Genomic DNA, 15059 nt, shown 5'->3' with positions numbered 1-15059 from the left:
AGCAAAGGCAAGCAACTGGGGTGACCAAATGAATTCCAGTCCCAAAATCAGACTGAAATGGATCAAGACAATCAAGTTCCAACCAAGAGCATCTGGAGTTTTCCAGTTTCCATCCTATCAAGCACCTTACACCCTGCATGTAGGTAGATGAGAGATCAGGCAGGATGGAAGAGTCCAAAGTTGAACCAAGGGTCAGGTAGTCAGAGGGTCAGAAATAGACAACAAACCTATAGTGCATGACAGAAATATGGTCAGGATCAGGCCAGAAGATTGGAATCTACCAGGAAATCCAGGACTGAGGCAAGGCACAAGTCAAACAGGCAGGAGCCAAGAACAAGGATCAACACACCTAGCACAGTCTTTGAAAAATTGCTGAGATTGGAGGGCCCAGCCTGGAGGCAGCAGCTATATATCTCCAGGCTAGATTTTATTGCACCTTTCAGACAGCTGCTCCCAGCAGCTCTCATTGGATCTCTCCTGGCAGGGTGTGCTTCCTCTTGCTGGCTATTTTTAGGCAGGCACTGTGGTACAAAGAAGAACAGCAGCAACTACACACATTATAAGTCCAGAAGTAGTTGCTGTTACAGTCAATACTGATGAAATAAGTATTGGGATAGAGGCTCCAGGTAGTTCTGCAGTGGTGGTTGGGTGCCTGGACTGCAGAGGCTATTGCTGTGGTTCTCGCTGGTGTAGCAACTGGACCTGTGGACAAGGAGATCATGTCAGCGGTGCTGGAGCGATGCAGCCTGGAGCAACTCCTAGAACTGTTGGGGGCATTCATAAGGGGTACATGCCAACCTGGAAAGTGTCAAGGTAAGGGTTTCATGAGTAAGGTTAATATTCACAATTGCCCTAGTGTGAGTCAGGATGTCACCTAGATACTGATCTTGGAGAATAAAGGAAGCCAATTTCCTCATCAGTCACAAACTTGCAATCTCTATGGTCTTGATTCTGAAATTGTAAGAGAGTAGATTTCTGGGTCAATTACATGTTTCTAGGCAACAATGGTAAAGACTCCTCCAATACAGAGTGGGAAGAAGAGGTGGCTGGAGTTCCAACCAAACAACGGAGGAAAAAATGTTTGTCATTAATTCTCACCAGTACATTTTGAAACAATGGTGTCACAGTGAAGGTATCCTCAGCAAATGCAGAAGCTTTTGCAGCTTATCACATTCTGTTCTGATTGCACAGATACAGATGGGTCAACAGCCAGAAGTTTGCACAATGAAATGAATTAATCAGGAACCACAACTGGCTTCACAGAGAGTATACCACCAGAAGAAAAAGTTGGAGGGAAGTCATCAATGCAATGCTTCTTTATCTCTTTCTCAGTTCCAATTATGTAACAGGAATTGGTCAAAGGAATTGAGGCAAACCACCTGTATTCAATTCCTTATGGGATTAATGCCTTAGAAATCTTTGGCCACTGAGCTCTTGGAATCCAGAACGCATAGAAGCCAGATTCATCAATGGAACCCTAAAACAAGTAGAGTGCTGCTCTCGGAATTTCTGTGGTACTCATGGTTTGAAATTCCATGCGTTGGTCTGAGATGGTAGCCAATACCTTCTCACAGAACAAAGCACAAGGTCAGGAAATGCTGTTCAATCTTGCCTGTTTAGTAAACTTTGGTAATGTGAGCAAGAATCTGCCATGCTGCTCTTCACAGAAGTAAAGGCGACATCCTCCTCATCCAAGATTTTACCCCAACACCTTAAAACAAAAAAACTGTGCCATAGGCACTCTGGTAAGCAAAGGGACTGAGAAAGTAATAATGTAGAATGACTCCCAAATTAAATAAATCTGAAAAATAAAACAAACCTCCTATTAGAAGAGGTTTAAAAACAGGAACAAAGCAAAGAGCTTACTAAGGAAAGCCAGAAATGTCCCCTGCACTGCTGCTACTGCAGGAGTCAGAAGAGAACCAAGCAAGAAGGTGCTTTCCCTCCTGTTTGAGATGCGCACAGAAGATTGAAAATGTACTCTTGAGGTAAGGGACAGAAACGCTAGAACCGTGCTTAGAAATGTGAAACTTTTCTGAAGATGGAAGAAGCCATAAACAACAAAGAAACAGAACAGTCTTCAAGAGTCATTCTCCATAGCTCCTTTAGCAGACCTAGCGGTCATGGGATTCAAACAAGGATTAGCACCAACTATTTCATATGTACTCCACAGAATCTCAAACTGCAATCCAACATACTTAACGGGAAACAAGCAAAAAGGCTGTTTAGTTGTGACACTACCAATGGAAGCCAAACTGAGCTGGCCCTAATCCCCATTTTGATCTGCAGGACAAACTCTACATCTGGCTCAAACATTATAGTTTGAGTTCAAAATGAATGTTTTCCAAACTTAATGTGTTGCTCAGTTTAGTTTGAATAGACCACAAAGTAGAGATGCTAGACAGGAACAACTTAGAAGGTTCTGATGAATATTTGTTATATATAGGGGGAAGAGGCGTCAAAGGTTACAAGATGATGACAGAGTTGCATAGAAGCGCTGATGGGTCTAGAGTCAGCCTCACAACTCAACTTCCTTTCTTTGCCTCAAATCTCCCCTCTCTTATGCCCCAGAAAGAATTTCATTTCCCCAAAATGTATACCTGCTGACCAATGTCACTAGGATTTCAACTATTTTTGTACCATGAACAGAAAGATGGAAGTTTGGCAATGAAGTTAGATAAGACTTCTTTGTCCAGTTTAGAAAGCAAGCCTTTTAAGACACAAATCTTTTTTATATCATCAAATTAGAGATTATCAAGTCTCAAGACAGCAGCACCTGTAAAGGAAAGGGCTTAAGGACAGTCCACAAGACACTGAAGTCACGCATCCTTGCAAATCAAATGAAAACAAACAAAAACCCTAGGCTCTCACTTTCCCTGGTCGGGGGTCCTCTGGAGCATAGATGAGACTTTCAGCAGGGTGCCATAATCCTTGAGCTGTGACAGTACATTCAGCAGAAGGACGATGGAGCGGATCATGTGAGAGGCAAAGCTACCAGGGCGGTCGATTTCATCCACGGGGATGCGCCAAATTCCCTGCACAGAAACCAAAAGGAGGTGACCATCTTCAAAGAAAGAACAGATATGTGAACAACAGGGAGGGACAAAATCTATTCCTTGTCCACAGTTTCAGTTTACGAAATATGACGAATGAATCTACTCAGAACTTCTGTGTTGAAGTCAAATGTTTCACTTTCATCATGCAAAAAGACCACTGTCTGGGCACAAATCAAACTATCCATATCAACACCAAACATAACAGTTAAAAGGACAAAACGGGCTTTTCCATCTGTAAGGCACTTGCAATAGCTTTGATGCAGTGCCAGCAATACAATATACCAATGAAGGAGAGCTTGGAGAAACAACGAATGAGGGGTGACATGATCAAGGTTTATAAGATTATGCATACGATAGAGCAGGTAGAGAAAGAAGTACTTTTCGCCCTTGCTCACAATACAAGAACTTGTGGGCACTCAATGAAATTGCTGAGCAGTCGGGTCAGAACAGATAAAAGGAAGTACTTCTTCACCCAAAGTGTAATTCACATGGAATTCACTGCCAAAGGAGGCGGTGGGAGTGGGAGGGCTTCTATAGTGTCCTGGCCCCTCTGGTGGACCTCCTGATGGCACCTGGTATTTTTGGCCACTGTGTGACAGTGTGTTGGACTGGATGGGCCACTGGCCTGATCCAACATTGGCTTCTCTTATGTTCTTATGTACCAATGCTCTAGGGGAGGGCCACACTTCTATTGGTTTTCTTTTCTTAAAAATACAGGTAGCAGCACTGTTGGAACAGAAACAGTTTGAAGAACTAAACCAGTAAAAGTAAACACAACACACAGAAAAGTGTTCACGAGAATGAAGGACGTTGTCAGGGATGGGGTTTGCAAGTTTCCCCTTTTTATTTATTATAATATTTGTATTGCTGCTCTCCTTATATATATCTGCGACATGACACACAATATACAGCTGTAAATAATGGTAAAACAACAAATAAAAACTATTTAAAAACTGGGAAGATTTAAAAATCTTTAAAAAGCCAGAATATAATCACAGAAAGACTTCTAAAACAATAATGGGGCAAAAGTGTGACAAGGGATACAACATCATAAGGGAGAGGATTTAAAAGTCCTGGGAAGATGATACCATTTCTTCTCCTGACATCTAAAAGCTTGCAAAGTTGGCACCAAGCAAGGCTCTTAAGGAGTGAAGTTCCAGGGTAGCTTGCCAGGACTGAAAAGGCCTTGTCCTGGGGCTCCATTACCTAGGCTGCGATCACACACACTAAATAATCCACTTTCAATCCACTTTCAGTGCACTTTCCAACTGGATATTACTGTGTGAACTGCCAAAATCCAATTCGAAAGTGCATTTAAAGTGAATTGAAAGTTGATTATTTAGTGTGTGTGATCGCAGCCCTAGTTTCTGTAAGTACGACCACACAGAACATGGTGTTTCTTCAGATATTCTGAGCCCGGGTCATTTAGGTCTTTAAAGGCTGAAACAGCATCATAAATTAGACCCAGAAACAAATTGGCAGCCTTGCACAGCGGGGTAGATTTTTAGAATTCTGTGTCTAAGACCTGACAGCTGCTGGCCATCTGCTGCTGTTATTGTTTAAAATTAATCTGGGGCCAAATTAGACATGACACGTAGTTGAATGTTCCTTTTTTGTAGCCTGAAAAAAAATGAGTTTGGGTAGGCTTGCAACTGGAAACAGAAAAGTGGCAGAGGAGGTTCTTTAACATATTTTTCCCTGTAGCTGTTTGTCACTCAAATTCCAATCTCAAACTGTCCCTTTCCCCTGCTCTTCTGCTCTCAATTACAACCTCCCCAAACAGACCATGCAATAATAATAATAATAATAAAAATATCTTTCAATTTATTGATCACTCAATCCGGCAGAGCTGCTGGCTCTGAGCGATTTACAGTTACACGGTTTCACACAAGGGACTAACAATTTCATAGGGGTAAGGGAGAACAACATAGAATTCTTTTAAATCGCACACATTTTGCAGCCGATGGGGATTTTTGTTCAGCTGTAGGCTTCAGACATGTTCCGGAGGCATTCACTTTTCGGCTTGGCTTGATGATGTTGGTTCTTCCTGGGCTGTTTTGAATCGTAGCGCTGCACTGCCACCGCCTGGCCGGATTGGCCCATTACAGGCTTCTTAATGCCGAAGAGGTCTTTTTATCAGGCTTCCGAGCTTATGAGCTGGACATTCCATTCGCCGGCTAACACCTCCCCTGCGGGGGTTTAGTGTGGCCACCCTCTCTAAGGAGTGGTACCCATTTTATCTACTCGCTGAAGTTTTCGAACCGCTGGGTGGACGGCGATTGCATATTGCATCTAGCTCAGTTGCAAGCAACATGCAATAATGTTGTGGAAATATCTCTTCCAAATGCCCCCATTATTTGCTTGTGCAGTTACAACAGGCTTACTGTTTGTACTTAACTGGCATAATTTTGCAATATTTCCCCCCAAATAAGAAAGCTGTAGTGCAGGGTAGCATCCACTATCCTCACATTTGACTAGAAGGAAGTCCCAATTAACCCTTGCATATCCTTCCATATCTATAGAGAACTACCAAGAAACCAAGATCGAGGTAATTCATGCCATGGTATTCCCCATTACTATGTATGCATGTGAAAGTTGGAGCTGTGAAGAAAGCTGACAGAAGAAAAATTTTGCATTTGAAATGTGGGACTGGAGTTTTACAGATACTGTGGCCTGCCAAATAAGATCCAAAAAGACAAATAAGTGGGTTTCAGATCAAATCAAGATGGAATTCTCCCTAGAAACTGAAAGGACTGAACTGATAGTACCGCACTTGTGGTAACATCATGATAAGACTCACAGGAAAAGACAATGATGCCAGGAAAAATTTAAAGCAGCAGGAAAAGAGGAAGTCCCAACGTGAGATGGATAGATTCAATTTCAGCTTGTAAGACCTGAGCAAGGCGGCTGCCAATGATAGGATGTTTTGGAGGTTGTTAATTCATTGGGTCACCAGAAGCGACTTTATGGCACATGACACACACAGAAAACTACCATCCTGTCCCAGCTCAGGAGCAGGCATAAAGTTACTTCACAGTAGATACAAGAACAACTTCTTTGTACAGCAGGCCTGGAGCTGGTGCTCCATGGGTACATGTACACATATAAAAACCTCCAAGAAAACCGTCTTCTCCAATTGGTGCCATGTCAGGGACTACTCTGGGCATGCACACAAGACACACATGGAATTGCCTGCAAAGTACCCTCTGAATATGTTAACAAACCCTTGCCTTAATGTTATAATCTGATTTAGAAATGCAGTATTCTGGCCACACTGAGAAGAGTAACAATCCATTCTACAAAACTTGAGACACAACAGGCAAAATATAGCACAACTAACTACAGCTTTGTTAAATGTCTCGTTTTTGCTGCAAGAACGTGGGAGTGAGGATTCAGCCCTGGGCAGGCTAATGGGCTCTGCTAAGCTTGGCAAGACACAATTAATTCAGGCCAGCTCTTCCACCATCCAAGCATTCAAGAAGTCAGTTGGAACAGCTACAAGCTAGGCAACAAACACTAAGTGCTGGAACCCCAAGGTGTTACAAAGTTAAGAGACTGAGCTGATTTACTATCACACAAGCACAAGCTTCATCAGTTTCACAAATGAAAAGAGAGGTGAGAAAGGGGTACACCAACAGAAACAACCAGGACACATGTATTCCATCTCAAAATATGCTGAAGAATTAATAACTATAATGGCGGTAAACAACATTGTCACCATGGTACAATTAGAAATACAAACGGCATAGTTATTAACATACAATAAATGAGTACAGGAGATCGCACTGGAAAAACCCTCTGAAATAAATGCAGCAAATATATCAAAATCTACAGTGAGTGCAAAGATGCTCTAAATTGCACCAGTGCAGACATTACTTAATATTCCAAATAAATCTCTTATGAATAAAATCTGACAGAAGTCCAGACCAATCTGTTTCAGATTATTTTTATTCATGGGAATTGTATCACTGGGGGGGGGGCACTAATCAGAAGAGAGAAACTGCCTGTTTTCATTACAAATAACACTGGGCGTAGCTACAGAAATTGAAAAAAACTGACTAAAGAGCCAGTGATGTTTCATTACAAATAACACTGGGCGTAGCTAGAGAAATTGAAAAAAAAAACTGACTAAAGAGCCAGTGATAGCTATTCAGGCCTGAAAGAACAATTTCTTAGAATGACATCTAAAGAATATTATGATATATGCAAAGAACAGAGTCTGGTCAGAAGTGACCAACATCAGAACTGTGGCAAGATCTGACTCAGCCACAGAATTAGCACTTGCACCAATGGGATAATCTATCAGACAGCAAGGACAGACAGTATCCCTCATCTCATAAGACTATTCCTTGGGGGAAAAACATAGAAAAGCTACAGCAGCTTCTGAGAGCCAGTATATGTGGAACACTCTTAATGAAGTATACACAAATTGAGCACTTGAAAAAGAAATTAATGGTGGAAACGAAAAAATGGCACCTGGTGGCTCATCTGATTCTACCTAAGCAAGACAATGGAGGGAGGGAAGTTTCTAAGCTCCCCCTCCCAGTGCTCTATGGGGTGTGTGTGAAAGAATGGGGTATCAGGGGATCCAGAGCCTATTTTCACACAGGATATGAACGGAAATAAATAAATTCCAGGTTACTTTAAGCTATTAGAGGTTGTGTCCCCTTCACAGCTGAAGTAGATGGGGGGGGGGAGGAAGGGCTTCCCCCCGCCCTACCAGCAGGCCCGTAGCCAGGATTTTTAAGTCGGGGGGCATTTGAATTTCTTAGGGGGCACTGACTAATCAAATTAATCTGGGGAAGAAGGCTGTGACACCCTGGGCTGGATGTGGAGTCAGGGGGCTTTGCCAGCAAGTCAGGGGGCCTAGCCCCGAGATGCCCCACTGTAGCTACGGGCCCGCCTACCAGGACTCTTCACTTCCAAGGGGTCAGAACTCACTGCGTCCTGACTGGCCTGGAGAACCTAAGAGCCATACTGGATCAGACCACGGGTCCATTAATCCAGCATACTGTTTTATCACACCAGCTTTCCCTGGGGGGCCAGCAAGCACCATATAGAAAATGAAACACCGGAACCTACCTGAAGGTTTCTTCTCTAGGCAGGGCTATGCAATTTTTTTGCCAGGCTCTACTGGTTTGGCTCGTGGCTGAAATTCCAGTCATAAAAAGCCCAGCCCCAAAGTTATTCCTTTTCTCTTTTCTTTTCCTTTTTTTTTTTTGGTAAGGGTGGAAAAGTGGATGACTTCACACCACTGTAGAGAAGAAACCTTCACATAGGATCAATGTTTTGTTTTTCTTCAATGGGGGAAGTCACCCAAACTGGTTATATACCTAAGCTGTTGCCATGGGTAGGAGCGACCCCCTTAAGGTTTAACACATGCTGAAGCACCCTTCTGCTAAACAATGCTTCTGCTGAGTCCAATGGATTAATTCTGTAATGCTTAACAAAAGTTGAAAACACGGCCCATGCTGCCATTCTGCAAATCTCCTCCACTGGGGCTCTCATAGAAAAAGCTGTCATAGTAGCTGCTGCTCTGCTGGAGTGAGCCATAATGTTCTTTGGGACCACCAAGCCCTGAAGTTCATATGCCTTCCAAATGCAAAGTTTGACTCAAAGCAATAGTTGATTTTGAGACTTTTTAACCTAGCAAATTACTGCTATAGGAAACAAACAGAGAGTCTGTGAGCCTGAAATTAGCTGTCCTGTTAGGGAAAGTGCCTTCACTTTCTTTATCTTGTTTATGACTTGCTGATCAGTGGGGAAGGAGGAAAGGCATACAGGAGACCTTTGGGCCATGGATGAAGTAAAGTGTCCTCCCCTCTGCTCTGGGGTCATAAAATCTTGTCATAAACCTGAGAACTTTGTTGATTTGTGATGCCAGGTCCATAACTGGAGTCCCAAAGCATGCTATTATTTGAAGAAAAATGTTTTGATTCAGACTCCATTCCCCTAGATCAATATTCTTCCTGCTCAGCCAGTCTGCTTCTAGGTTTGCTATTCCTTTTAGGTGCTCTGCTTTTAGGTCAACTAAAAGCTTCTCTGCCCAGCTGAATAGCAGCCTGGACTTCCTGAAAAATGATAGGGATTTGGTGCCTCCTTGTCGATTTATGTGTGCCTTTGCCATCGTATTGTTGGTGAGGACTAACACTACCTTGCCCTGTAGGGCATGATGGAAATCCTTCAAGGCCACTCTGATCACTTGAAGTTCCAGCCAGTTTCTCTGAAAGGTTCCACTTGCCTTGTGTCAGCTGACCCAGGCAATGAATTCCCCAGCCTCTTTTGCTGGCATTCGTTGTCACTAACAGGTGGGGAACTGTCATCCACTTGGACAAGGTTGACTGTGACATCCACTATTTTAGAGACTTCTTCAGAGTATTGCTGATTTTTATCAGTTTGTGTCTTCTTCCCCTTATGTCCTTTTGATATGGTAGTAGTAACCATTGTGGTGGCCTGGAATGGAACGGGGCCCAAGGTATCAGATCTATAGTAAAAATCATGAGACCCAGGATTGTAGACAGATGCACAAGATCCACTGTCTGTATTATGTGAATTTCCTTCACTGCCTCCATAATCCTTCTCTGCTTTTTTGGGGAAAGAAAGACTTTTGCTAACTTCATCTGAATTCTTGCTCCCAAATGGATCAGGTTTTTGGATGGTGTGAGATGGCTTTTTTGCAAATTGATCAGTAATCTGTGTTCCTAAAGAAAATCCATTGTGAATTTAGTGTCTCTGATCACTGTTTTTGCATCCTTGGCGCTGATCAGTATATCATCTAAGTAAGGGTAGACATGAACCCCTGTTGACACAAGCAGACTATTAATGTAAACTAGAACCTTGATAAAAACCCTTGGAGATGACTGATGGCCAAAAGGTAGGGCTTTGTATTAAAAATGTTTACCTTGGAACAAACCCAGAAAAACTACCTGGATGAGATGTGAATGGCATTGTGCAGGTAGACCTCTCTGAGGTCCAAGGACATAAGAAAAATTGTCCTGTGCTGAATGATCTGTAAAATGGAACACAGACATTCCATTCTGAACTTTCATTTCTTGAACCAGAGATTCAGCTCCTTTAAATTTAAAATCGCCCTCCACTCCCCCGAACTCTTCGGGACCAAGAACAGGTCTGAATAAACTCCTTTAAATCATTGACCTGGGGGAACTAGTTCTATAGCTCTTATCTGTAACAGATTATTTAAATCTTCCAACAGCAGGTGGTATCTTTGTCCTAATTTTGGTACTGGAGATGAAATAAGCTATGGGGGGGAGGGGAGATAAATTCTATCTTGTATCCCTGGGTGATTAAAGAGAGTACCCACTGATTATGGTTGCAGTGTTCTGGATGTGCGCGAATGACTGGAGTCTGCCCTCTATTTGATAGGCAGTAAACTTCTTATTTAGTTGGCCTCTGTCTTGTCTGCTGGCCAGAAACTGCCTTTGTTTGAATCTGAAGTGGTAGCCAAAGGAACAGGAGCCTCTAAAATCCTTCATTTTGGCCTTGCGTGTTGGGTTTGTAGCTATGCAAGAAATGGAAATGCTTTGCCCTAGAATCCTTGCCCTTTTGGCCTGAAGCCAAAAAAGGGCATGGCTTTCTTTTTGTCTTTGGTTTCCACCAGCACTTTATTCAGTGCACATTCTCCAAAGAGTAGTCCACCTGTGAACTTTTCTGCAAATAAGTTAAACTTGGACAAAGGGTCTACTTTCCAGTGTTTTAATCTGTCATTAGTCAATCTGTGCTGAATGATGGCTCAGATTTCTCCAATGAAGAGCTTCCTGCTAGCCCTCAGCCGGTAATTGAACAGGCTACAGCTGGCTCTGAGCCAGAAGGAGAACAACAAGAGATCAGGCTGATCAGGAGTCACAGCCTACAGCTGAAACCAAGCCAACCCCTTGTAGCTCTGAAGCACTAAACAAGTCTTCAGAAGACACTCCCAGCCCACCTAGCTCACCCACACCCTTGCAGTGCTGATGCTGTCAGAGACGCTTAGAGTTGCAAGAAACTGCGAGACTCGTGGCCTGTCATCAGCTTTCAATTGAAGAGGTGAATTAGTCGTTTCAGAATGACTGCCAAGGAATTGGCTGGGAGTTTAGCTTGTTAAGACTTGGCTATAAATTCAGCTGTCCAAATCCTGTAAAAAATTGTTAACACAAACCACAATGGACCTAGTGAATCTGGAGAGAACTGCTGAAGCTCTGATGGACAGGGAGAAGCTTTGTGAGATTTTTTAAAGAGTCACTTCATTTTTTTGATTTGATTTAATTTGATTTATTTGATTTACATCCCGCCCTCGCGATCTCTCATCTATCCACTGAGTCCTTTAGAGCATGGACAAAACTGTTTCTGAGTGAAAGGCAACTACAGGTGCATCTACCAAGGGAACCTTGAGATCCTCCATGGTACAGTCTGGAAAAGCACAATTTTTTTTTGCTATGCCTTTTAACAAAGCACCATTCCCAAGAATGTCCATTTCGGTTTATAAAACATTGTCAAAAAATCTGGAGAGAGACAAATGGAAGGTGCCACTGGTCTTCAGTTTTGTTCTGAAGAACCCTTGGTCAGTCTTTTGAACCCGTCTGAAATCCAGGCAGCAGAAACTGACAATCTAGGAGTCTCAGAAGCGTCTGTCTGGTAGTTTAAGTCGGAAATCACCTTTTGCAAAAGTCTCTGGAAATGCTCAGGTTAGAAAAGCTTAGAGGAATTTTCCTGTAAAGCTGCATCTTCTCCTGACCACTCCCCTACCTCCTTGTCAGAAACTGCACTCAGAGACCCTTTAGTTCCTTCAAGTCTGAGCCTGAACCAGGAAAGCCTCTAGATGCCCCTCTGGTGCTCCCCCATATCGCCATCCTTACTCACCCATCTCTCTCCCTCTGTAATCAGAGAACAAGATCTCTTGTCATCAGAAGCCGCAGAAGGGGGCACTGCCAAGCATCTGGCTCCCTTTTGCCTCAGAAAGCGTCTTTTACAGGGCGGGGGCAACAAGCTTTTGGAGGAGGAGGAGGATCTGGGAGGAGGAGTTCTCTTGGTGCTCAATCTCTGTCTCTCTCTTCCCCTACCACCCTCTATAGTCATCTGATTGGAGGTGGTAACAGGCGAGGTCAGAAAGGGAACTCCCAGGGACTGAAGACTCACATGACTAGGCCGTTTCACAAACATTGGAGATGGGAAGGCTCACAGTGTTCTGTAAACCTGCATCATCCATTCTTGAGAGCACAGGGGGATATGGTGCGGATGCCATATTGCAACTTGTCTGGTTCCCAATGGGCACAGCCTGGAATGGCAAAGAAAAGGGCTGGGGCTGCACCAAAAGTTATCTGATTCTGGAGCTTGCCTGGGATCAAGGGTCTGTCTGTCTCCTGCATTGCCGATCCTACTAGTAGAACAACTAGTAAGGATACAGTATGCTTGGGCTGTATTTCCCTCAATGGAGCCAAAGCATTGCTCCATAGCTCTGCACCTGGGACCTCTGCTGTCCTTCGGCTTTTCTTCATTGTACCTCTAAGGGAGTTCTTGATATAATAAATCAGTCAGCCTTTATCAGTCAGCCTTTAAAGCGCCACAGGGCTTGGTATCCTTTTTTGCTGCAAAACAGAGTGTTCCTTTAATTTGTAGCTCAGCAGAAGACATTATCAGTATTTCATCTTCAGGTAAGAAAAAAAGCCAGATTTAGTTCCCTCTCTACATCATTCCAGAGAGACAATTTAATGGAAAATCTTGTGTTTGCATTGTAATGGATGCTGTGGCTGTGATAAGCACAAGTTTCTCCCAGTACCACTGGTAAGAACACCAAGTTAGATGCAATTTTCTGTTTCCCTGGTGTCTGCAAAACCCAACAAGGCTACATCAGAGAGCCTACACATCACATCTACTTTCTGCACAGTCTAAACCTTATTAGTGTGTGTGCTGGTTTCTTATTTATAATTGAAGTGTCCAGGGACAATTGTCGCTTTCTATGTGGGTATGGACTGTGGTCCTTGGTTCCTGCTGCTTATTACACTGAAGTTACTGTCTATTACTCAAGGGGGGAGATGTGGTATGAAGTTTTGCTCAAGATAGATGCAACAAGCAAGCAGGAACTTTATCATCTCACATCTCTGGACCAGTGTTCCCTCTAAGCTAAGTTAGTGTAAGCTAGCTCACAGCTTTTTAGCCTCTGGCTCACACATTTTTGTCTTAGCTCAGGAAGGATAGCTCCAGAGCAAACTAATTTATGCAGTAGGCAAATCGCTTGCTCACAACTTTAATGCCAGTAGCTCACAAAGTAGAATTTTTGCTCACAAGACTCCACAGCTTAGAGGGAGCATTGCTCTTGACAGTTATTTCATGAACCTCTCTCCCACTGTAGATTCAAAACCAGAAACACAGCTTAAGAGTGGTCTACACATTCCGGCTTTTGAACAAAGAAATATTTACAACTACAATTTCATCTCTCAGTCATGACCTAAACTGACATTTATCCAGCTATTCTCTAACTAACCAGCTGCTATTTCTTGTACTTCACGAAGTATAATCCACAAGCCTCCAGCCGGAATTTAGCAGGAATACAACATTTAGGAAGGTTGCAATGTAATGCACATATACAACTTCTGTTTAGAAGTCCTATTCTTGATACAAACAGCCACATTTCATCCAGTCAATGAAAAAACAAATTGCTGTGCATGGAGGTAAAGCCTACTTCTCCCTGCTCTTGACGCAGTGGGTCACTTTTTTCATTCAAGTGGACAGCACCCCTCACTGCTATGGGCGAACCAGTGCTACTTGAGAGGATACTGACAGGGTTGGTGCAAGTGAATCCTGATTCGGCCAAACTTGCCCCCTGTACTGGGCAGCCTGACCTCTCTTGACAGACAGGAGACATAAAGTCTTTCCACACAAACACAGATTGTACCCTCCCTCTTCCCCACCAGAGGCATCTTCACCAGACTTGACTTGCAGAATCTGCTTCCCCCCAATGGCATTGAACTTTTTACTGGAAGTTTCAGGTTGCAGACCTAAGCACTGAAGTCCCCAGATCCAATTCAAGGTGTTGGTGTTAAGAAGAGGAGAGGAGAGACTGGATTTATACCCCCGCCCTTCACTACCCAAAGGAGTCTCAGAGTGGCTTACAAACGCCTTTCCCTTCCCCTCCCCACAACAGACACCCTGTGAGGTAGGTGGGGCTGAGAGAGCTCTGACAGAAACTGTTCTTTTTCAAGAACAGCTGTGCCAGAGCTATGGCTTGGCCAAGGTCATCCAGCAGGTGCAAGTGGAGGAGTGGGGAATCAAACCCGGTTCTCCCAGATTAGAGTCTATGCACTTAACCACTACACCAAACTGTTAAAGCCCTTAACAGTTTGGGACCCCCATACCTATGGGACTGCCTCTCCTGTTACAACCCCCCATGTTCCCTTGTCATCATCTAGGGGCCTTTTGCAGGTGCCTGGCTGCAGGATAGCTCAGTTAGGTGTCACACGGGAAGGGTGTTCTCAGTTGTGGCCCCTACACTGTGGAATACCCTTGGATGACACCTATGCCCTGCTGGACTTGTTTAGTTACTTTCTGCAAGGCATGCAAAGCTGAATTGTTTAGGTTGGCCTTTGGAGGATAACCACATGTTCGGGCTGTTTTAAATAGTGGTATAGTGATAGCCACATATTTTAATATTTTAGTTTATATTTGTTATTTGTTTTTACATTATTTTTACCTTATTGATGTTGTAAGTTGACACATGTTGTAAGTTTGGGTGAGTGGTGGCTAAAAAAATCTAGTAAATAAATTCTGTGAGACTACTACTTTCATGTGCTTAAAAAGGTAAAGGTAAAGGTCCCCTTGCTCAAAAGCCAGTCGAGTCCGACTCTAGGGTTGCGGTGCTCATCTCCGTTTCAAAGCCGAAGAGCCAGCGCTGTCCGAAGACGTTTCCGTGGTCATGTGGCCAGCATGACTAAACACCAAGGTGCACGGAACACTGTTACCTTCCCACCAAAGCGGTACCTATTTATCTACTTGCAATTTCTTGCTTTCGAA

General features: G+C 43.4%; 1 protein-coding gene across 1 annotated transcript in view; it reads right to left on the bottom strand.

Moving 5' to 3' along the window:
• CABIN1 (calcineurin binding protein 1) overlaps window positions 1–15059 on the bottom strand; it is a 94073-nt gene that overhangs the window by 21814 nt on the left and 57200 nt on the right. Inside the window, exon 30 of the mRNA XM_015408948.1 lies at window positions 2872–3035. Coding sequence (XP_015264434.1) covers window positions 2872–3035 — 164 coding nt within the window. The remainder of the gene's footprint in view (window positions 1–2871; window positions 3036–15059) is intronic.

This window comes from Gekko japonicus, unplaced genomic scaffold (genome assembly GCF_001447785.1).
Source record: "Gekko japonicus isolate JY-2015 unplaced genomic scaffold, Gekko_japonicus_V1.1 scaffold19, whole genome shotgun sequence".
NCBI classification, from domain to species: Eukaryota; Metazoa; Chordata; class Lepidosauria; order Squamata; family Gekkonidae; genus Gekko; species Gekko japonicus.
Note: the sequence above shows the minus strand (reverse complement) of the source record. Positions and strands in the feature narration are given on the sequence as shown.